This window comes from Ascaphus truei, chromosome 3 (assembly GCF_040206685.1).
Source record: "Ascaphus truei isolate aAscTru1 chromosome 3, aAscTru1.hap1, whole genome shotgun sequence".
Lineage (NCBI taxonomy): Eukaryota > Metazoa > Chordata > Amphibia > Anura > Ascaphidae > Ascaphus > Ascaphus truei.
In genome coordinates this window covers 302,160,901-302,180,089 of record NC_134485.1, presented here as the reverse complement: position 1 = coordinate 302,180,089, position 19,189 = coordinate 302,160,901, and the positions used below count along the sequence as shown (strand labels likewise).

Below are 19,189 nucleotides of genomic sequence, written 5' to 3'. Positions count from 1 at the left end.
AGTGTGCAATGGTTTCTGACAAGAAAGGACGCTGGATCAAGGTTAGGACCGGTAGATCATTTGTTTCTGCTCTTAAAGCACATACTCCACAATGTATTCATGGTAATCAGAATTACAGACCATTTTCCTACTGAAATAAGCAAGACCTGACGTCTGAGTTTATATCAAAGAAAGAATAAATAAATACATGTCAAAATACAACTTGTATCCCTCTGTTTAAGAGGCTAGAATGGTATTGCAGAGCAATAACTTGTACATGGATCCAGCACAGAAAGTGACAGCCATTGTTAATTGGGTGAAAAGGCTGGGACTTTCCCCCTAGTTTATTGCCTTGGGTGCAAGCCCTGCAGTGCATCCCTACTTACCATAATTGACAGCAGCTTCTAGCAAGTGCTGGGTTTGGAGCAGCTGTTTTCACTAAGCAGGGGAATAGAAAAGAAAAGCTTGATTGCTCATCTGTGCAACTGATTGGGCTCCACAGAAATATGATCCAAATGGTTGCTGCGAGTGTATCCCCAAGAGGAGCTTTGGAAAGCTGCTGTATGAAAATCAGTGTGCAGACTCTCATGGTGCTTAATACAAGTTTGTCTGGGGATCTAGTTGACCTAGGATTCATTACTCAAGCAGTTGTTTAAAGCCAGGGTTTAGTTTAGCACTCTTAGCATACAGCTAAAGCTGTATCTATATACATTTGATATAAGAAACGATAATGACGAGGATTTTAATCCCATAGCTGAACAAAGACATTTACTAATAACGGCATTTTTAATAAATGGAGGAGAAAAAAAGTTTAACTAAGCAAATATTGCATTATCTCCCCATAAATCTCTGCAAACTGAACATGTGCACTGGAACAAACATGGAGACAAATGCAGATAAAAACACAATATCCTTATTGGAAGTAAAAATAAATAAAAAATGTTTCATGAAGTTAAACCAACTCACCTACTCTGAACATCTTTACTTTCCTTCAGTCCATGTCTCTTTTCCATCAGTCAGAAAGCAGTAGATCATTATAGTCAGTCCCTAGCTCCCAACACAATAAAACCTTGTCTCTGCTGAAACCTATCTGTATTTACTGCCAACACAAACTGTATTATTCATGATGGTATTTATCCTTTATTGCATTATGGTATTGGTGTACAACTTCCACATACTGTAGCAGTGTCATTTGAAACCATTGTGATGTGCATTACAGAAAAGAACGGGTATGCTAGAAAGAAGTACATAAGGAAACCCTTTTCCCCAAATATACTCTGTCATATAATACCCAAGGAAGGGGATGCAATAATCCTGCGCACCTGGTTGCCTAAAATTTCTTCCCTGGCGCCCGAGTTGTAGAGTCACGGGTCCCCCACCACCGCTGCATGTCCAGTGCTGCTTCATTAGCGTAACATCAAAGCAGGACCGGGAGTGCTGTGACCAGTGGTGACTGACAGGTCTGTCGACAAAAATACTTTTAACGAAGTATAAGAATGTGCCATTGCCTGTGACACTACATTTTCACAGACTGCTCATCATAGCACTGAACTTTTGATGTGGTCTTCGATATCTATGTATTTTGGAGTCAGTATTTTGTTGGAGAGGGTGGCATTCACAGCCACAAGAGAGATTAAATAAACCCAATGACACCTTGCTTGATCCGTGGGTGATGTCATAGCATTTTACACAACGGTTTAAGGGATTTGTAGTTAATCTCTGGAAATACTATAATATTGACAGGCGCCTTGAGTGAATTTTTAAAGGTGCCTAGTAGCGCCTGGAATTTTTCCACCCCTGCCTTAAAATCCCTTTCAACTAGCCCCCTTTTTTATATACTGTAGGTTTGGAACCAGGCTATCCTCCAGGGCTTAACAATGCTATTTCCAGCTCTGGTGACTTCCTGGTTCTCTAGATATTTACCAGTAAGTTTACTGGTATTGCTTGCTGTTTTTTAAAGGGAATTTAAATGGCAGTCTAATAGGAAGATGCAACCCTTCATGTTGCAGCTTCCTATTGGCCTAAGATTTGGCAGCCATTTTGTTACCCTTACAGGGAGATTTATATTTTGCCATTTCAGATGCAGAGGCTTCCATATTCACCTCAGGAATAAAAAGAGGAAAATTCATAGTGCAAATCGATTTTACTAACAAAAATGCAAATAATAGTTAAAAACTCACAAACACGTATGGATATCAGGCATGTAGGACACTAAGGATAAGTCCAAAAGATATCAGCTAGCTGCTGGAAAAGTACTGCTAGTCTGCTATGATGTGGTCCTCTCCAGCAACTCTCCAGAAATCTGTTCGGTCTGCGCAAACACAAAAACGGGACTGCAGAGTGTCAGCTGGGCTTGTCCCCCTCCGAAAGGTCACCTCTGCTGCCGCTCCTACATGCCTGATACCTACATTTGTTTGTGAATTTTTAATTCAATTCAAAATCATTTAATTTTAATTCAATCATTGCCATGGCCGGTCAGCACACCCGCTTGCCTGATTTGGGAATGGAAGCTGGAGAGCACTGTTGCGGTTAACAGCGGTGACTGACAAGTCAGTCAGCACGGCACACAGCACAGTTACCAGGGGCAACATTTTGCCACTGCTTGTACCTCTATTTAATAGATCAGTCTCTGCAATTCAAACAAGGTGATAAATGGCACAAAGCTGCAATAGCTTCCCAATAACGATGTAAAGGAATATCAGAAAATGCAGACCGATTGATATCGGTATTTCTGCTCCTGAAACAATGCAGCAAAATAGAATCTCAGACACAAACGAGCTACAAGTTCACGCCAACGCAAAACACTTAGCATAATTGAAAAGATTGATATGTAAGAACACAAGAAAAACATTCATTCACTGAAAAAAATATTCAGCATATAAATTCTCTCTCGGCTATAGTATACATCATATATACTTGCTGTGAAAAACTGTACACAGTGCAGATGGGAAATTAAATGTTCTAAAAGTATAACCAATGAACAAGCTTTTGCAGTTTCCGAAACAAATCATGCATTAGAGTTCAACTTGCACAGTGTGGTTACAAAATAATCCTACGGTACTTATAGATGCACAGCCATCCCATATCTAAGTACAGTTAGAAGGGACCATAGGGAAGACATCCAATGTTTAAATCACACAACATAAAATGTTCAAAGTGCCACAATATAGCACAATTACCTCAAGCCACAATTAAAAGGTTGCATGCAAAAAAAAAACAGACCAGTTGTCACAGATCGAAGACTTTAAATCACATGTACTAGATAATGGTAAAACTCAATATAATAACATAGAACACAATTACCAGTTGTTTCAGTGCTGACAAAATAATAAATCTTACTAGCGAGAAATGCCGCATTAACTGTTAAAAGAATATACATGCACCATCTAAAATCGGTGTGTAATGTTATGCTATGCAAATGTATCTCACAATTTGTACAAATGTGCTGATGTTTATGGGCAAGAACAAATTTGTTGATGGGGAACGCATAAAAAAACACAACAGTAGAAAGAATGTACCCCCACTTTTGAGAAAAACTAATATACATTTTGACAAGTTCCTCTAACAGGAAACAGTGTGCTGATTTGCCAATATCTAAAGTTTAAACACCAAATAATTAATACCTGGGAGACTATCAAAGGGTTGCTGAACGTGTGAGAACGTATGTAAAAAATCCAGTTCAGTGATATAATTATATTGTAATATGTATGAATCCGTTATGAAGACAAAATGTCAAAGTATACAGTATATTGTCTTTCTTTACATACATATTATATTGCATATTCTTAATTTGGTATATTCTGATAGAATTCAGTTACATTGGGATTATATATTTAGTTATATTGGAAGAGCAGGTGCAGCTGTGCTGTGTTCTGTACAGAGTAACCCTGTTTAGGTGACATTTGAGTGACTATAGACAACTGTAGTTAGAGCTGATGCAACTGGAAGAGGCTACGACAGAAGCTCGGAGACCTTTATAGAAGACATGCAATATTAGGATATTCTCTTTATGGAGGCATGGGCAGTTCCTTATCAGATGACATCAGTTTGAAGCTGAAGGACCTTATTTGGCAGTGGAATTTGTGAAAGCAAGAGCTGACCAAGGGAGATTATCTGTTTAAATATGTAGCACAGGAGAGGCACAGAAGGATTCCACCGAGATGTGAAAACAGGAGGACAGCGGGTTAACACCAGCAAAGATGGAGAAGTTTTATCATGATATTAAGATCAAATACAAGGATCCCACTCAGAAACAGAAAACTATCTTTACGAATATCATAACTTACTTGGAACGTCACCGACATTTTGTACTATTTTGTATGCGAGTATTTATCTTCAAAATAAACGTTTCTTTTTATGTGATCAGAATTGCTGAGTTTGTGGCACTGGGTTAATTGAAGACAGAGAAAAAAACAAAAGGACATTTTACAACAACCTGGTCTTTTTTTATCATTGCCAACTAGGGGGTAACCTTGTGGTAAGACAACCCAAGGCAAAGTCATTCATGACTTACAGAATATATCAGATTTACCATAGGATTCAATGCAGAATATCACAAAGTTGCCAACGGGTGCAACAACCCCTGCTAGATCTGCATTTTAGAAGATGACCAAATTTTTATAATGAAATGCACATGTCTGACCATTGATTGTGTTTCTATTTTGAGAAGCCGATGGTGAATTCAACTGCCCTAACTTTTCCATTCCTTCAGCTTTGGAAGCAGGTGACGTCACTATTAGCGAAACATTAATTCCTGAACCGATTGTCTTTTTTCGTTTGTTTCATTAGGGGTTCATTGCAGTTATCTTTACATTTACCCAGCAAAATGCTAAATCTGCTGCTTTCACTGTTAAATGTTACAGTTTTAATGGTCTTTCCTCCTCTCCCACATTCCCTTTTGTTCTATTTCCAATATTATAACAGATTACCGCCTTGGTTAATTTCACCTGCCTTTCAAACATGACCTCAACACTACCAACCACTATCGCCCCTTTCATTCTAAAACTACTTCAACACCTTTAAATCTTCCACATACTGCCTTTCCTAATTTCATATTCTTTTCTAGGCTCTGCAAACAGGCTTTTCTACCTCTCTCTACTAAAATTGCTCCCAGATCGTCTACAGCAAGGGCGCACAAACTTCATGCGCTGCACCCCCCATGCCTGCTCTCCCCCTGGGTCACGCCCCTTTACCTTTAATGTGGTGTCAAATGACGTAACGAGGTCATGTGACGCCTGTCACCATGGAGACGCGTGGACCGAAGTCTGGTGAGTTTACAGAGGCCTCGCACGGATGAGCGCGGAGGCTCTGTAACCGCCACCCCCCCCCCAAAAAAATGTGTGTGTGCCGAGCATTTTAAGTGAAACGTTTGTATTTTGTCACTGAAATTGTTTTTGTGATGGTGAGGTGAGGTTTTTAATTAAAAAATCAAAACACAATTTCAGTGCCAAAACGCAAATGTGTCGGACTTATACATGCGTTTTAGCAATTTGCACGTCTATATTTATAGTAACTGTGAATTCCGTGTGTCTGTGTGCGGTATCTGTGTCCTGCTGCTTATGCGCTGGTGCCTTCTGCATAGGCACGCCCAGCTTCAGCCAGCACCTACTGCGAAGGTGCGCCCAGCCAGAGCCAGAGCCTAATGCGCAGGCTCGTCTGGCCAGAGCCTACTGCGCAAGCGCTCCCTGCAATGGTTCCTGCGCGCTGAGCGCGAGAGGCCTCTGCATACACGCCGAGCTAGCAACACTGACGGCTTCTTCTGCCAACAGTGATGTCACTTCCGTCACCATGAAGGCAGATTTACTCCAAGGCAAATTTTCATTTTGTAGATATGCCAGCAAAGAAGTTTCACTTCAAATCTTTGTTTGTGCAGCCCTTGTCTACAGCATCAGAAGGGCACTTATCTTTTCTCATTCTGCTCTACCACACAGCTCCTTTTGACAGTTTAGAGACCTCTCCTCTACATTGATAATGCCCTTTGTAATTGTGCTATTCTTAGGATTGTTTACCATTTCTCCAACTTCTCTTTACCTGCGGATCTTTCTTTGAATATTCATGAGGCCACTGTTCTTGGTGCTCTGCTCTTCATCTCTCTTGGTTACCTTATTAACATTGGATTTGAGGAACACCTTTATGCAGATATATATAGTCATCCAACCTGGCACTTCGAATAGGAGTCGTCAGAATGCCTTTCAACAGTATGCTCCAGTGTAACAGTTTGCCTCAAGTTTTTCAAAATTCCAACGGAGCCCCGACCTAATGACACCATATATTCCATTACTGGTGATAACACTACCCATCCATCCATCCTCTCCCGAAGCAAAATTAAGTCTGTCGACTGCACCCAATCCATGGGTTGCCCATTAGAAACCAATTTTAAATATTTCTAATATGGAACGCAAACGCAATGTTGCATCTTTGCGATGTGGAAGCGGCCAGGACCGAACATTTCTAAGGTTATTGACAAAACTTGGCAAATGTGCTATGGAGATTACCCAATTCCTTAATGACTTTGTAGAGCAATTTATAAATGTTTGTGCCCATGGTGGAGGTGTATGGAAGAACAATGTCTAGATGCCCATATCTTGACCCTCTAGGGAGCAATTCAACTTATTTTTGTGACAAGATCTGTCTGGAAACAAGCCAGTATTCAGGGAATGGGATAGTTTGACCAATTGATACACTGTGGGTATATTTTGACTGATCATTTGTACTCCACAAGCCATCTATGTTAATAAGAGTACCCTTTCTGTGATTTTGTGCACCAGAGCTATAACGTACCGCCCCATGGTTGCTGTATTTGTTAACACCACTTAACATGTTTGTCTCTAATGTGAAATCCACCAATTTAACTACAACATTTAAAAAAATTACACAAGGCTCACGTGCCCCTTTGATCTGTGCTCTCATATCTCACTATCAATCTGCTCTTCTCAAAGATGCCTTCTGCGCCCCATGCATTTGTACTACTATTTGTAAAATCTCGACCCACCACCCTACTTTAAGAACACTTTCCCTTGCAATACGTTAATCTCATTCTCTCCCAATTACCAAATGTGACTACATGACCCGCTGTGAACGCACTTCCCTTCTTGACATTGTAATGTTGCATTTCCATGCTATCCTCCAATAATTCTCCAAACATACAGTATCACCCCAGGGCAGGGACTCCTTTCTCTCAACACTTAAGAGCCAGCCAGAATACTCACGTCTCCTATTCTTCTCTGTATTATCTTGTGTATAATATCTCTAAAGCTCTATATAAATGGCTGGCCCTACATAAATAAAATAATTTAATACAGAGAGAAATAAAATATCTTCAAGTGATCATAAGTATCTCCATTATATTAAGATGACTAATGCAGCAATTTAAACGGTAATTACTTAACATACCAAACCTTTCCTATGTTTAACACGTCTTCCAATGTTAGAGCTATGAATGTTGAATGCATTAGGAGAAATCCACAACGTACCAGACAAAAGCAAATAACCAATGCAAATGTTCACTTGTTTCAATATACAAATTGGCCTCTTCAGAGTGCCACGATATTCAATATTGTGGTCTAAACCCCAACCACCCATGTAAAAGGGAAATTGAAGCGACAGAACAAGAATTATAACAGATATGGTCACCAAGTTCACCCTAAGCTAAGTAAAAATGTTAACAAATATTTCTAACTTTCAGAAAGAAGTCACACACAATACCTTTGCTTATATATGTGTAACCCCCCTCCACCCCCCTCTGGGTTACTAATGGTATAGAAGGGGCTAATGGCTTGGGAATTGTTGCAAGGCAATGACCTTAAAGGTATTGTTGCAAGTCAGCAACTGCCACGTAAGGCCCACCCTGATCCTGGAAAGAGCTCATCACTGTTTTGCCCAGTAACAAGGCTGGGGTGAGATGAGGAGCCCAACCACTCCCAGGTAACTATGGTGACCTGTGAGGTCACCATGTGGTATAAAGATGGAGGTATAGGGGGTTGGGCCTCAGACCCCAGGAGTGCTTCTACAACATCAGGAGGACACCCAGAGACACAGGAGGGGGTCTCAATATGTATGTAGTCTTATGTCTAATAAGTGTGTAACTTTGTGATTATGTGAGGTAACTTATTATTTTGATAGATAGGGAAAGTGCCCCATAGTCGATAGGTCCCTTGGAAGATCTGATGGGAAGTCCATAGCAATACACTGAGGGAGTGTGTGTGAGACAGGTTCACGGGGTAGGATCCCTAAACCAGGGTTCCCCCAAACTGTCACTAGCAAAGTTGCTCTAAGGCCAACTTTGGAAGATGTACACACAGCAGGCCACTAAAGAGGACATCTGGGGGTTTTGAATTAATGAGGGGTAGATGGGTACCCTGATGGCATTACATCTCCAGGCAGAAGTTTTAGGAAAGTGCCTGCAGAGGACTCCAGGATTTTAGAAGTTATGTAAATGGGTATTTCCCTTTGACTATGTATAAGACAAGAGAGTGATGTAAGCCACGTGTGCTGCCCTGTGGAGATTTATGGACTCCAGGGAAGAGCATGCAAGAGTAAAACCCTGTCCTGTCAATAAAGCCTGTCCTGTTTAAAAAAGGGTGCCAGGAACTTTTCTACAACCACCCTGCGTGCTTCCACTACCAGCCAGCCGAACACCAGCACCCAAAGAAGGTAAAGAGTCTGTGGCACCACATCTGCACTAGCTCACAGTAACACTCAGGAGCCGGGCAAGGGGGGAGGGTTACATAAAAATGTTTTTTTGTTTTTGTTAAACCGATTCCTTCGTTTTAAACAAGTAAACCTTTTGCGGCCAGTGATGCCAATTTATAGTGCTTTATAGTTCCTATAAAGAGACATTGCTTTATAGCGTACTGCTGGAATTGCTGTGATAGTGAAAGGTAGTTGGATATAGTCCTGCTCTACAACACAAAGTAGTATATATATTTAATGAATTCAATATTGACAACTAGTCCCTTTAAAACAGAACCAGTTAAGTACAATTATTTATAAATCCATTTTGAAAGTTGCATGGGATAGGTTTGTAGTAAGATAAATTAAGTCTTGGGAGTTATTTTTCGATTTGGGTCTGCATTTTATTTGTAGGCCTGCATGTTAAGTATCCTTCGCTTCCCTCAAGGAAAGAGTTCAAATAAATTAGATTACAGTAATGGAGGTGGAGGAAATAAGATGAGCAATAACCTCCCACCCTCTCAATGTCCTCATTATAAATCTTCTCCAGATTTAAAAAATAGGATATATGCTATTAATCCCATCACAAACATAACTGCACTTCGCTTCTAAGTGGAATTGCACTGTGTGGGTGCGCGTACATATATATTCTAAATCACATTTTTACCATACAACCAAGAAAATTACAATACAGCTAGCTGTGAATCTATTTGAGCTTTTAATGATTATATATATATCTATCTCTATAAAAAATGTAATTATATTTTTTTGGACACTTGCAACTATATGTATGTGTATCTTTATTTATATACATTTAATGCCATCCAGGTATAGCGCGTCACAGAAGTAATACGTGTGACATGATAATATAACACATAGTGGGAATATACGCTTCAGACATGAAAGTAACAATAGGAAAGAGTCCTTGCCCGAAGAGTTTATAATATATAAAATATTTCCAGTCAGTGCCGTAGTCTGTCACAGCTCGCAGGATCCTGCTTTATTATCGTGACATCAAAGCAGGATTGGGCGCCAGCAGCAGGGGTGACAAACAGGTCAATCAGAGAGCTGTGTGTGTAGTACTTGGGGGTGGGGAGGGGGAGGACTGGAGGGCAGGCAGCAGAGGCTTGCGGCAGCTGGGGGAGGGAGGGAGGCAGAGAGCTCCAGTACGGCGCTGTCCATGCTCTCCATGAGGTCATTGTCCAGCCAGGGTATCGTGTTTGAGCGAGTGTCACAGATACACACGGACACACAGACACACAGACACATAGAGAAATGCCGACAGGGGGAGGGGGGGGGGGGAAGAATGAGGGAAGGCGAGATTGGAAAATTCGCACACCATCTAAGTTGTCCATTCCTCATACACACATACATTTTTCACAGAGCCTCTTCCCTCCACACCCACACAGTCTCCTTTTATCTGGACCGTGCAGCTTAAAATGCCAGAGCCTCGATATTTGCTCCCCACAATGCCTTGCACTTAGACACAGACTACAGCGGCAGGCAGAAGGCATTGTGGGGAGCAGGTACAGTATCAAGGCTCCGGAAGCGAGTGACAGGCACACTTCCTTCAGTCTGCATTTCCACACCTTGAAGCCGCACGGTCCAGAGAAAAAGAGGCGGCTTACAGACACACAGACACACACACACACACACACACACACACCTTCCCCTCAAATACATTTACCTGTTTTTAATATTGTATTTTGGATCTTATACATTTGTATTTTTTGTGATGTGAATATATTATGTACTGTCCCTATAGCATTTCCATAGTCAGAGTGTATTACTGTCAGTCCAAAGGAGGCTTCTGTAATTTCTCAGATGATGAAGGAAACAAGTCTGGGGTGAAACAAAAGGGGGAAAAAAACATCCATGAAGCCTAGAGCAGGGGTGCGCAAAGTGGAGAGCGCGGCAGCTACAGAGGTCCCACGCTCTCCCCCAAGACACTTAAATTAAGTGCCGGGGGAGGGGGGGGGACCGCCCGAGGCCTCTCCAGCTTCTCCTACCTACATAGTTACATAGTAGATGAGGTTGAAAAAAAAGACATACGTCCATCAAGTTCAACCTATGCTAAATTTAGACAACAGATACTTTATCCTATATCTATACTTACTCATTGATCCAGAGGAAGGCAAACAAAAAAAAACATTAAAGGGGAAAAATAAATTCCTTCCTAACTCCAAGAATTGGCAAATCGGATTAATCCCTGGATCAACATTCTTCCCATGTTTACTTATTTGGTATATCCCTGTATACCTTTCCCATCTAAAAAGATGTCCAACCTTTTTTTGAACAAATCTATTGTATCTGCCATCACAGTCTCCATGGGTAATGAATTCCACATTTTAACTGCCCTTACTGTAAAGAACCCTTTCCTTTGTTGCTGGTGAAATTTCCTTTCCTCCAACCTTAAGGGATGCCCCGAGTCCTTTGTACTGCCCGTGGGATGAATAGTTCTTTTGAAAGCTCCTTGTATTGTCCCCGAATATATTTGTATATAGTTATCATATCCCCTCTTAGACATCTCTTTTTTAATGTAAATAAATCTAATTTAGCTAGCCTCTCCTCATAAGTTAGAATGTCCATCCCCTTTATTCATTTGGTGGCTCTTCTCTGCACTCTCTCTAGTTTCATAATGTCTTTTCTTAGGATTGGTGCCCAAAATTGTACTCCATATTCAAGGTGTGGTCTTACTAATGCTTTGTAAAGGGGCATAATTATGTTTACTTCCCTTCCATCCATTGCCCGTTTGATGCAAGATAAGATCTTGTTTGCCTTTGCAGCTACTACATGAATTTGGGCACTATTGCTAATCCTGCTGTCTACAAGCACTTCTAAATCCTTCTCCATCAAGGATTCCCCCAATTTATCCCCATTTAATGTGTAAGTCGCCTTTTTATTCTTGCATCCTAAATGCATAACCTTACATTTATCTGTATTAAACCTCATTTGTCATTTACCTGCCCACGTTTCCAGTCTCTCCAAGTCCTTCTGAAGAGAAATTACATCCTGCTCTGATTCTATTACCTTACACAATTTAGTATCATCAGCAAAGATGGAGACTTTTCTCTCGATGCCAACCTCAAGGGCATTAATAAACAAGTTAAAAAGCAAGGGTCCCAGTACCGATCCCTGAGGTACTCCACTCACGACTTTAGCCCAACCTGAAAAAGTACCCCATCGTCGATGCATCACCATGGTAACCAGTGATGTCACATTGCCATGCAACGTGACGTTACATGACCCCGCAATGTCATTTGATGCTGGAGTCTTGCAGGAGGGGGGGCGCGAACCAGGAGATGAGAAGGCAGGGGTCAAAACTTTGCGCACCCCTGGCCTAGAGAACAATTTACAATCTCAGCTATGCCGATTCAAACAATTATGGAGTAGAGTTTTTTTTAAATTTAATAGATATCACCTGTTTGTAAGGAAGAAACTTTATGAAGTGTTGCAGTATTCGCGGTTCAACAAAATAGGACTATGGCTTTAATGAATAGGCATTTCAGAGGCTTCAGGTGAAGGTTTGGGGACTTCTCGTATGGCACCAGAGCAGCAGCAGAAGACTGAGTTCTATGGAGGCTCCGCCAGTTTGCAGCCAAAAAGGCAATAATCTGCACACAAAAAATAGAAAAGGCACCAGAGTAGGGAAAGCTAGAGGAGAGGCTCCTTAGCATTTTAAAGTCAGTACAACCCATAAAAAAAAAAAAAATTTAAATCAAGGAGGGTTCTGTTTTTGCGCTAGGCAAAGTGTAAGCGCTGAGCTCTGCAGAAATCCAGCTAGTAATCACCCAAAACAGCACTAACTTGAACAAAAAGTGACAGGCAAGGAAAGAGGAAAGGGTCCCATGTTAGCTGGATGGAAAAATCTCTCCAAAAAAATCCAAGATGCCTCCAATGCAGCAGCAATGTCCTGAGAAGGTAGACAAGACAAAGGAAAAAAACAAGATGGCTGCTGTCCGCATGGAGCAGCATGCAGAGAATCAGCAGGATGTCTGTGACCCACAGGAGAGTGAGGGACACAGGGAGCAGAGAGAGCATGGTGAGGTGGCCAGAGCTGTGGGGAGGGAAATCATGCCAACTCTGACTAAAAGCTTTGAGAGCCATAAAGGATCTTAAAGGGGAACTCACCTCCCAGAGCACCAGAATAGGGGAGACTGAAAATAGAGTGAGTGACCTGGAGGAAAACTCTGCAGCACTGCAACAAGAAATGCAGACTTTAAAACGAAAGAATCAGTCCCTAGAGGAAAAAATGGATGATCTGGAGAATAGATCACGGAGAAATAATGTGCGCAAGTCGGTGAAACCAATACAATGAATGGACTTTTGCTCCAAATGGATACCAAAGACACTGGGAATTACTCATGGTGGAGCCCAGGTCAAGATGGATAGGGCACACAGACTAGGTCAGATCAGACAAGGGCAAGAAAACAGACCCAGGGCAGTAATGGCAAGAGTCCTAGATTTTGCAGAAAAAGCAAACCTGCTACAGGCATATAAAAGTGCTGACAGCCTAATATTTGAGGGACATAGGATCCTGTTATTCCAAGACTATTCAGCAGCGGTGTCAGATAAAAGGAGGGAATTTAGTAAGGTGTGCAGCGCTCTCTTTAAAAGGGCAACAAAAAATGTACACTAAGCAACCCTGCCACGCTGAGAGCCTTCAGGGAGGCAGGAACAAGAGTGTTCAACACAGCAGAGGAAGCAGAAAAGTTCTTACAGAGACCCGAAGCAAAGGCACAATATAAAGGCCCAGGGGGCGAATCAAGGAGCAATGGAAGAAACAACGAAAGCCCCAAAAGGAGCGAGGCCAGCAAGAGAGCAAAACGATGCAGAGGAAGAGAGCGCCGGGACTTTAAAGTATCTTGAGGAATTGGAATGGTGCACATGACTAAAAGTACTTCTTGGGTATCCCGAGATAAAAGATTGAAGGAGGGAAAAGGTTAGTGGAGTAGAGGGGACTAGAAGAATTGCCTTGTTAAGTTATAGGGGAAGGCTGAAGTTCAAGGCCACGCTACTGTAGGTGTGCTAAGTCAGGGGTGAGCAAACTTTTTATGCCGAGCCTCCCTTTTCATCCATGACATTTCCCGGGCCCCCCCTGTCTGATGTAATCAATCAAATGAGAAAAAAAACCTTTATTAAACCGGTATACAATGTAAATACAAATACAGCTCAGCCACCTTATAGAGCGGTCCTCGGGGGCCACCCGATCCGACCGCGCTATAACCGGGGTCGCGCTAATATTTTATTTTTTTTAATTGCCGCCGCGCACCCGTTCGGGAGGGGGGGAAGCGGGGGGAAGATTGATCCCCCTCCCCCCCCCGCACCCCAGCCCCGATCCCCGTGCAGTGTGCAGTGTGGCGCGTGCAGTGAGGCGCGTGCAGTGTGCGCAAAAAACACATACACTCAATCACAACACCCACTCAATCACAACCAACACAGGCACAACACACACACACAACCAAACACACAGACAGACACAACACAAAGTCACAGATTTCACCTGGGGGGAGGGGGGTGGGGGGAGGAAGAGGAAGTACTACTGTGAGCCTGCTCCTCCTGTCCCCCATGCTGCTGAAAACTGGGACGGGTAACACAGAAGGAGGACTATTTAATCTGTAATCAGATGAACATGTAACTCACTGGTCCTTAAAGGACACAGTGAGAAAAAAAAATACCAAACTAACAAAAATATAACATAAACCAGTATCAAGTGCAACAGTAAATTAAAATAATGTGCACTAAAATATGGGAGTTAATGTTAAAAAATCCAAATGGGGAGATACCGAGCAGAGCACCCCGCCTGACGCCCACTGGGAGGCAAACTCTGAAACCGTCCCAGTTGACTCTGGGTACGTGTACTCTGCCCGGATACGGGAGTGCACCAGCGCCCGGAACATGGCCACAATGTTTATTGGGACCTCCCTCTCCAAACACTGCTTCCTGGTCTTATAAATGGCTAGCTTAGCCAATGCCAGGAGCAGGTTGACGAGGAGATCCCTAGGTTTATTGTCTCGGGACACTGGGCACCCAAAAATAAAAAGGTGAGGGGAAAAATGCAGCCAGAACTGCAGGAGAAGGCCCCTCAAGGTGGATAAGAGGGGTTGCAGTCTGGCGCATCTAAAATAAATATGTCACACGGACTCCCGCTCGCCACAGAAGGGGCAGGTGGCGGGGGAGTCCGTTAAGTGGGCCAAGTACTCTCCCGTGCTCAGTGCACCGTGGGAACTCTCCAACTCAATCCCTGGCGGGACGGGGAACCAACTCCGAATAGAGTTCTCTCGCCCTCGTTTGCAGGAAGTATCCGCCTCCAGAGGGTATCGGGGCGGGCGACAAGGGCGAGGTAGTGCACTATATGGAGCACTAGAGAGTACATGCCTTTCCTCGGCATGCCGCGGAAACATGCCGGGGACATGTCCCCCAACCTGCTGAGGTTGGGGAGAGGAGCCTGATGGGGTTGCCGTGGCTTTGGTTCCACGCAAAGATCCACAGAAGGAGATGGAGGGGATGTCTGTGTGCAGGAAGGAAGGCCCCGTCCCCTCTGACACAGAGAGTAGAGAAGCAGCCTCAGCACAGAGCTTCTGGCCGCCCATGCACAGCTCTGCCCGTCCCCAGGTTTCCCCGCACGCAGCCTGCGCCCCCCCTACATAATCTTACACGCCCCCCAGTTTGCGCACCACTGTGTTAAGTAACCAAGTAATTTAAAAAAAAAAAAATAATAATAATTATGCTAATACTAGCAGCAGTTAAATATGTTTAAATAAGGAAGCGGTAAGGTGTATAACAGGTTAATAAGGCCTAACAAGTCGTTAGAAAAGCCAATAGCTCATTAGTCAGGCATAAATTGAAGGAGATAGAGATAGAGAGATATTATATGGCGGAGCGAAGTATCACCATAGGATGGGTGGCAGGAAAAAGTAAAGTCAATACAAGTGATGTTTATGTTATTTCTTTGTATGTGTGTGTGTTATGTTATAGTACGGTCATATGTTTCAGGTCATGGAATTAAGGTCATCAGCAGCAAAAGTAATAAAGGGACTGCATGCATGGTGCACTGTAGAAGGTGAAGGTTTGAGCCACACAGTTTATGTAACATTAAAAACAAGCATGATGAATGAAAAATGGAAACAGGTGCAAAACAGTGCACGGTGGACACAAGGTAAGTACAACAGAGGGAATTAATATCGCCTCTTGCGCATGCCATCTCGCAAATAAAAGGCCCACTGAGATTCTAAAATGTAAACAAGTTCAATCATCTTTAGGAAGTCCTGTCCTGATCGACATACTCCCCACACGTATTGAAGAGCCACCAGGGCACACTGGTTAAGACCAAGCAAGATTAATAGATTAGGAATCAAAAGCAAGGTAGTAAAAATATATAATTAAATGAAACAAAAAAAAAACGGGAAGTAGCACATTTTTGACAAGGATGCCGAATGTCTTACATAATTCTTGAACACTCACTTTAGTAGGGTTCTTATTATTACAGTATAATGATATGATTTATTTTCGTCTCTTAAATTAAAATTAAACAGATGGCAAAGGTTTGACAAGAGCTCATGTACCTTATTCAAGTGCCAGGGATTTTGTTAATGTGGTCTGCTTCTCATAATTAAGTTTATACTTGACCCTAAAAGATGCACGGATCGGATATTTCCACTTGTATAGATGTGGCAAAGTTATTGCCACCCATGGCGCTCCCGCAGATAAAATAGTGCAATAAACTTCTCCCACTTCTCACATGCAGCCAATTAAAAAAACCAAATAGCCGTTTCTCCCGCTGGTGTGTTCTGTATGTCCAGCTGCAAAGCGCAATAGCATTCTGTATGTGTAAGGATTCTGCTCGATCTGTGCCGGGTTTTGCTGCCAGCTCGTGTTTTCCAGGCTGCCTGCCCTTTTTGTTCAATTTGGCCATTTTGGTTACTGGCAGCCTGCTATAAGAGACTGCACTTCCTGGTGGGAGTCGCTGAGCAAAGTTGTGTGTGTTTACAGTGCCTGTCGGTCTTTGCCGTCGCCTGTTCCTGTTACCTATTTGGATTCCCTGTTGCCGACCCGGTCCGTGACCCCGACCTCTCTGCTTTCTGCCTGCCCTGACCTTTTGCCTGTACCCTGGACTCCGCACCATTGCCGCCAGCCCTGACCCCTGCTTCCATACCGACTATGGATACTCTTACAGGACTCTGTCCCTGGGCTGTGGTCGGTTTATTTGCATCTCTACCTCAGCCCTGCGGGTCCGCCTCCTGATTTGAGACGAGCACCGTCACAGTATGATGAGTAGAGTAAGGAGATGTGCGGGGGAAGTAAGCCTCTTTTCCCCAAATATATACAAGTACAGCAAGTAGAAGCGCAAATGAGTTTTTTGCAGATCTGAACTACCATTGGCTACATACATTGAAAGGAGTGCATTTGTTGTATAAATCAAACAAACTTCACACAGATTGTAATGAAGGATATTAATTTCTCAAATGCCAAGGTATTTGGAGAAATGTATTTCTCAAGTCGCAAAGCGAATCATGCCGTCATGCACTGGTTAGTTTAATAGCACAGCAATCCAAGGTAACCTTACCACATCATCTGTCAAGTTTCTAATGTTTAATTGCTGAAAAAGAAAACAAAAACAAATAGATTCAATATGTAAAATCACGTTTTGTTTTTTTTAAGAGACAGTAGAAGTTACTAAGCAACTGACTGCTCAGAGTGCATCACAAAAGCCAGTTACAATTGTATTTACAATTTTTAAAACAAACTTCTCGTGATTATTTTACCAAATAAATTCCTTACTTAAGAAAAGTTAAATGGTTAAGTGAGTGCCTTGTGAGAAGTTATTCATTTTCTGCATTGAAATGTATATCACATAATTGGGCATACTGTAAAAAGTAATACAAATGGAACTATATTTGCTTATTTCCCTACCTATACATTCACAAGAGATTTCAAAAATGTTATTCTCTTGCTTGCATGTTTGCCTGCAAACTTGTTCCAATCTGACTCTTGACCACTGTCATGATATTCATTATTTTACTAAATATGGCATTTAAGGGGTTAATGTGGTTACAGATTGACTTAAAAATACAAAAATGTTTTTTTTATGACAGGTCAAGACGCTTTGTTTCTATGTTGATCTAAAATGTGAGCTTAACCTGGGGGTTATGCCTGATGGCCCACTAAAAGTGCACAAACTGGGTGGCGGCACTTGGAGGCCCTGCACTATTCCCCAGAACATTTAAATTAAATGCAGTGGGAGCGCGCGGCCTCTAACTCTTACCTTGTCTCCGGCGGCTTCTGGCAACGCGTTACCATGACAATGCGGCGTCAAATGATGCCACGGGGTCAAATGGCCATGTGTTGCCATAGCAGTGCGTCATATGACGCCATGATGCCGGAGAAAAGGTAAGGTGGGGGGGAGCACAAGCGAGGGGTTGGGGTAGGGGGGGCTCAGAAACAAAAAAAAAAAAATTTGCACACCCCTGCTGCAGAGGACACCCAGATAATGGGCTGTCAGCCTCAAAGAAAACCTTACATTATTGAAAAATACCGGGAACCCCAGAGAGAAGTGACGAACAGGTCAACACTTAGTTTGAGGGTTTTATTCAACATGCAGATATCATGGGCCTGACCACAATTTGCAAGAATAGCAAATGGATATTTGTAACTGTTGCATTTAAACTAATCAAATGATGCCAAACATTTCATGATTAAGAGGTGCCATACAAAAATAGTTATATGGTAATATTTACATTTGCATACAACATATGAAGTACACAGGCGCAACAGTGAAGATAGCGTTGCTACATATTATAGACAAAAAAGTTATGAAGATTATATAGAGGCGTTTAAACGTCACAAGACAGATTTTTTCTTTTAAGTCGAAAGCCAGTCAGCTGAGCAGATTGATGAAAGGGGTGGGCTTATGTTGAGTTCCATGAAGGGTGTTTGGTACGCAAGTCTTACCAATGGGCTATGAAATAAGAATTCAAGAGGTGCGTTTTGAAATCAGACATAACTCTGGGAAGAACCTATGACGTGACAATGTATAGGAAATTCATAGGTGTATCCTTTTATTTTAAGAAACTGGTCTGCATTTATTATAGCTATATGTTCTTTTAATAATCTTTATCAGTAATCCAAGCCGTGTGTGCGTGTATAGGAGTGTGCGTGTATATGTATATACAAGCCAACGCCATATTAATGAGCATCTGGAAGCTGTCTTGCTGGTGCGCATAAAGATCCAGAAGACATGGTGTAAACATGATGCAAGCGGCATCTTGGATTCAAATTACTTTGAGTGTATATACCAAGCATACACAGTCCCTGCAAGCTCAGAACCCAATACCAGCATGTGTCAAAAGGAGTGCCACCGAAATTGTGACCTAATGTATATAACAGACAAGAAGCCTTACTGCTACATCCAACATGACAAATTCTATGAGATAAACAATGCAATTATCAGCGCTTAAATAAAATATAATGGATAAGATACCAATGTCCAAATGCTGTTGCCTCAATCTTTGAAGGGGGATAATAGTCCCAAAGTCCAAAA

The 19,189-nt window shown here is 42.3% G+C and overlaps 1 protein-coding gene across 9 annotated transcripts in view; it reads right to left on the bottom strand.

Annotated features, from left to right (window-relative positions):
- Positions 1 to 19,189, bottom strand: part of DIAPH3 (diaphanous related formin 3) — a 782,005-nt gene that overhangs the window by 723,427 nt on the left and 39,389 nt on the right. For all 9 annotated transcript variants that reach the window (XR_012799927.1, XM_075591046.1, XM_075591039.1 and 6 more), the window contains exon 2: positions 17,216 to 17,248. Coding sequence is in view for 1 of the 9 variants with exons in the window: in XM_075591046.1 (XP_075447161.1) it covers positions 17,216 to 17,248 (33 nt within the window). In the remaining 8 variants the exon portion in view is untranslated. The remainder of the gene's footprint in view (positions 1 to 17,215; positions 17,249 to 19,189) is intronic.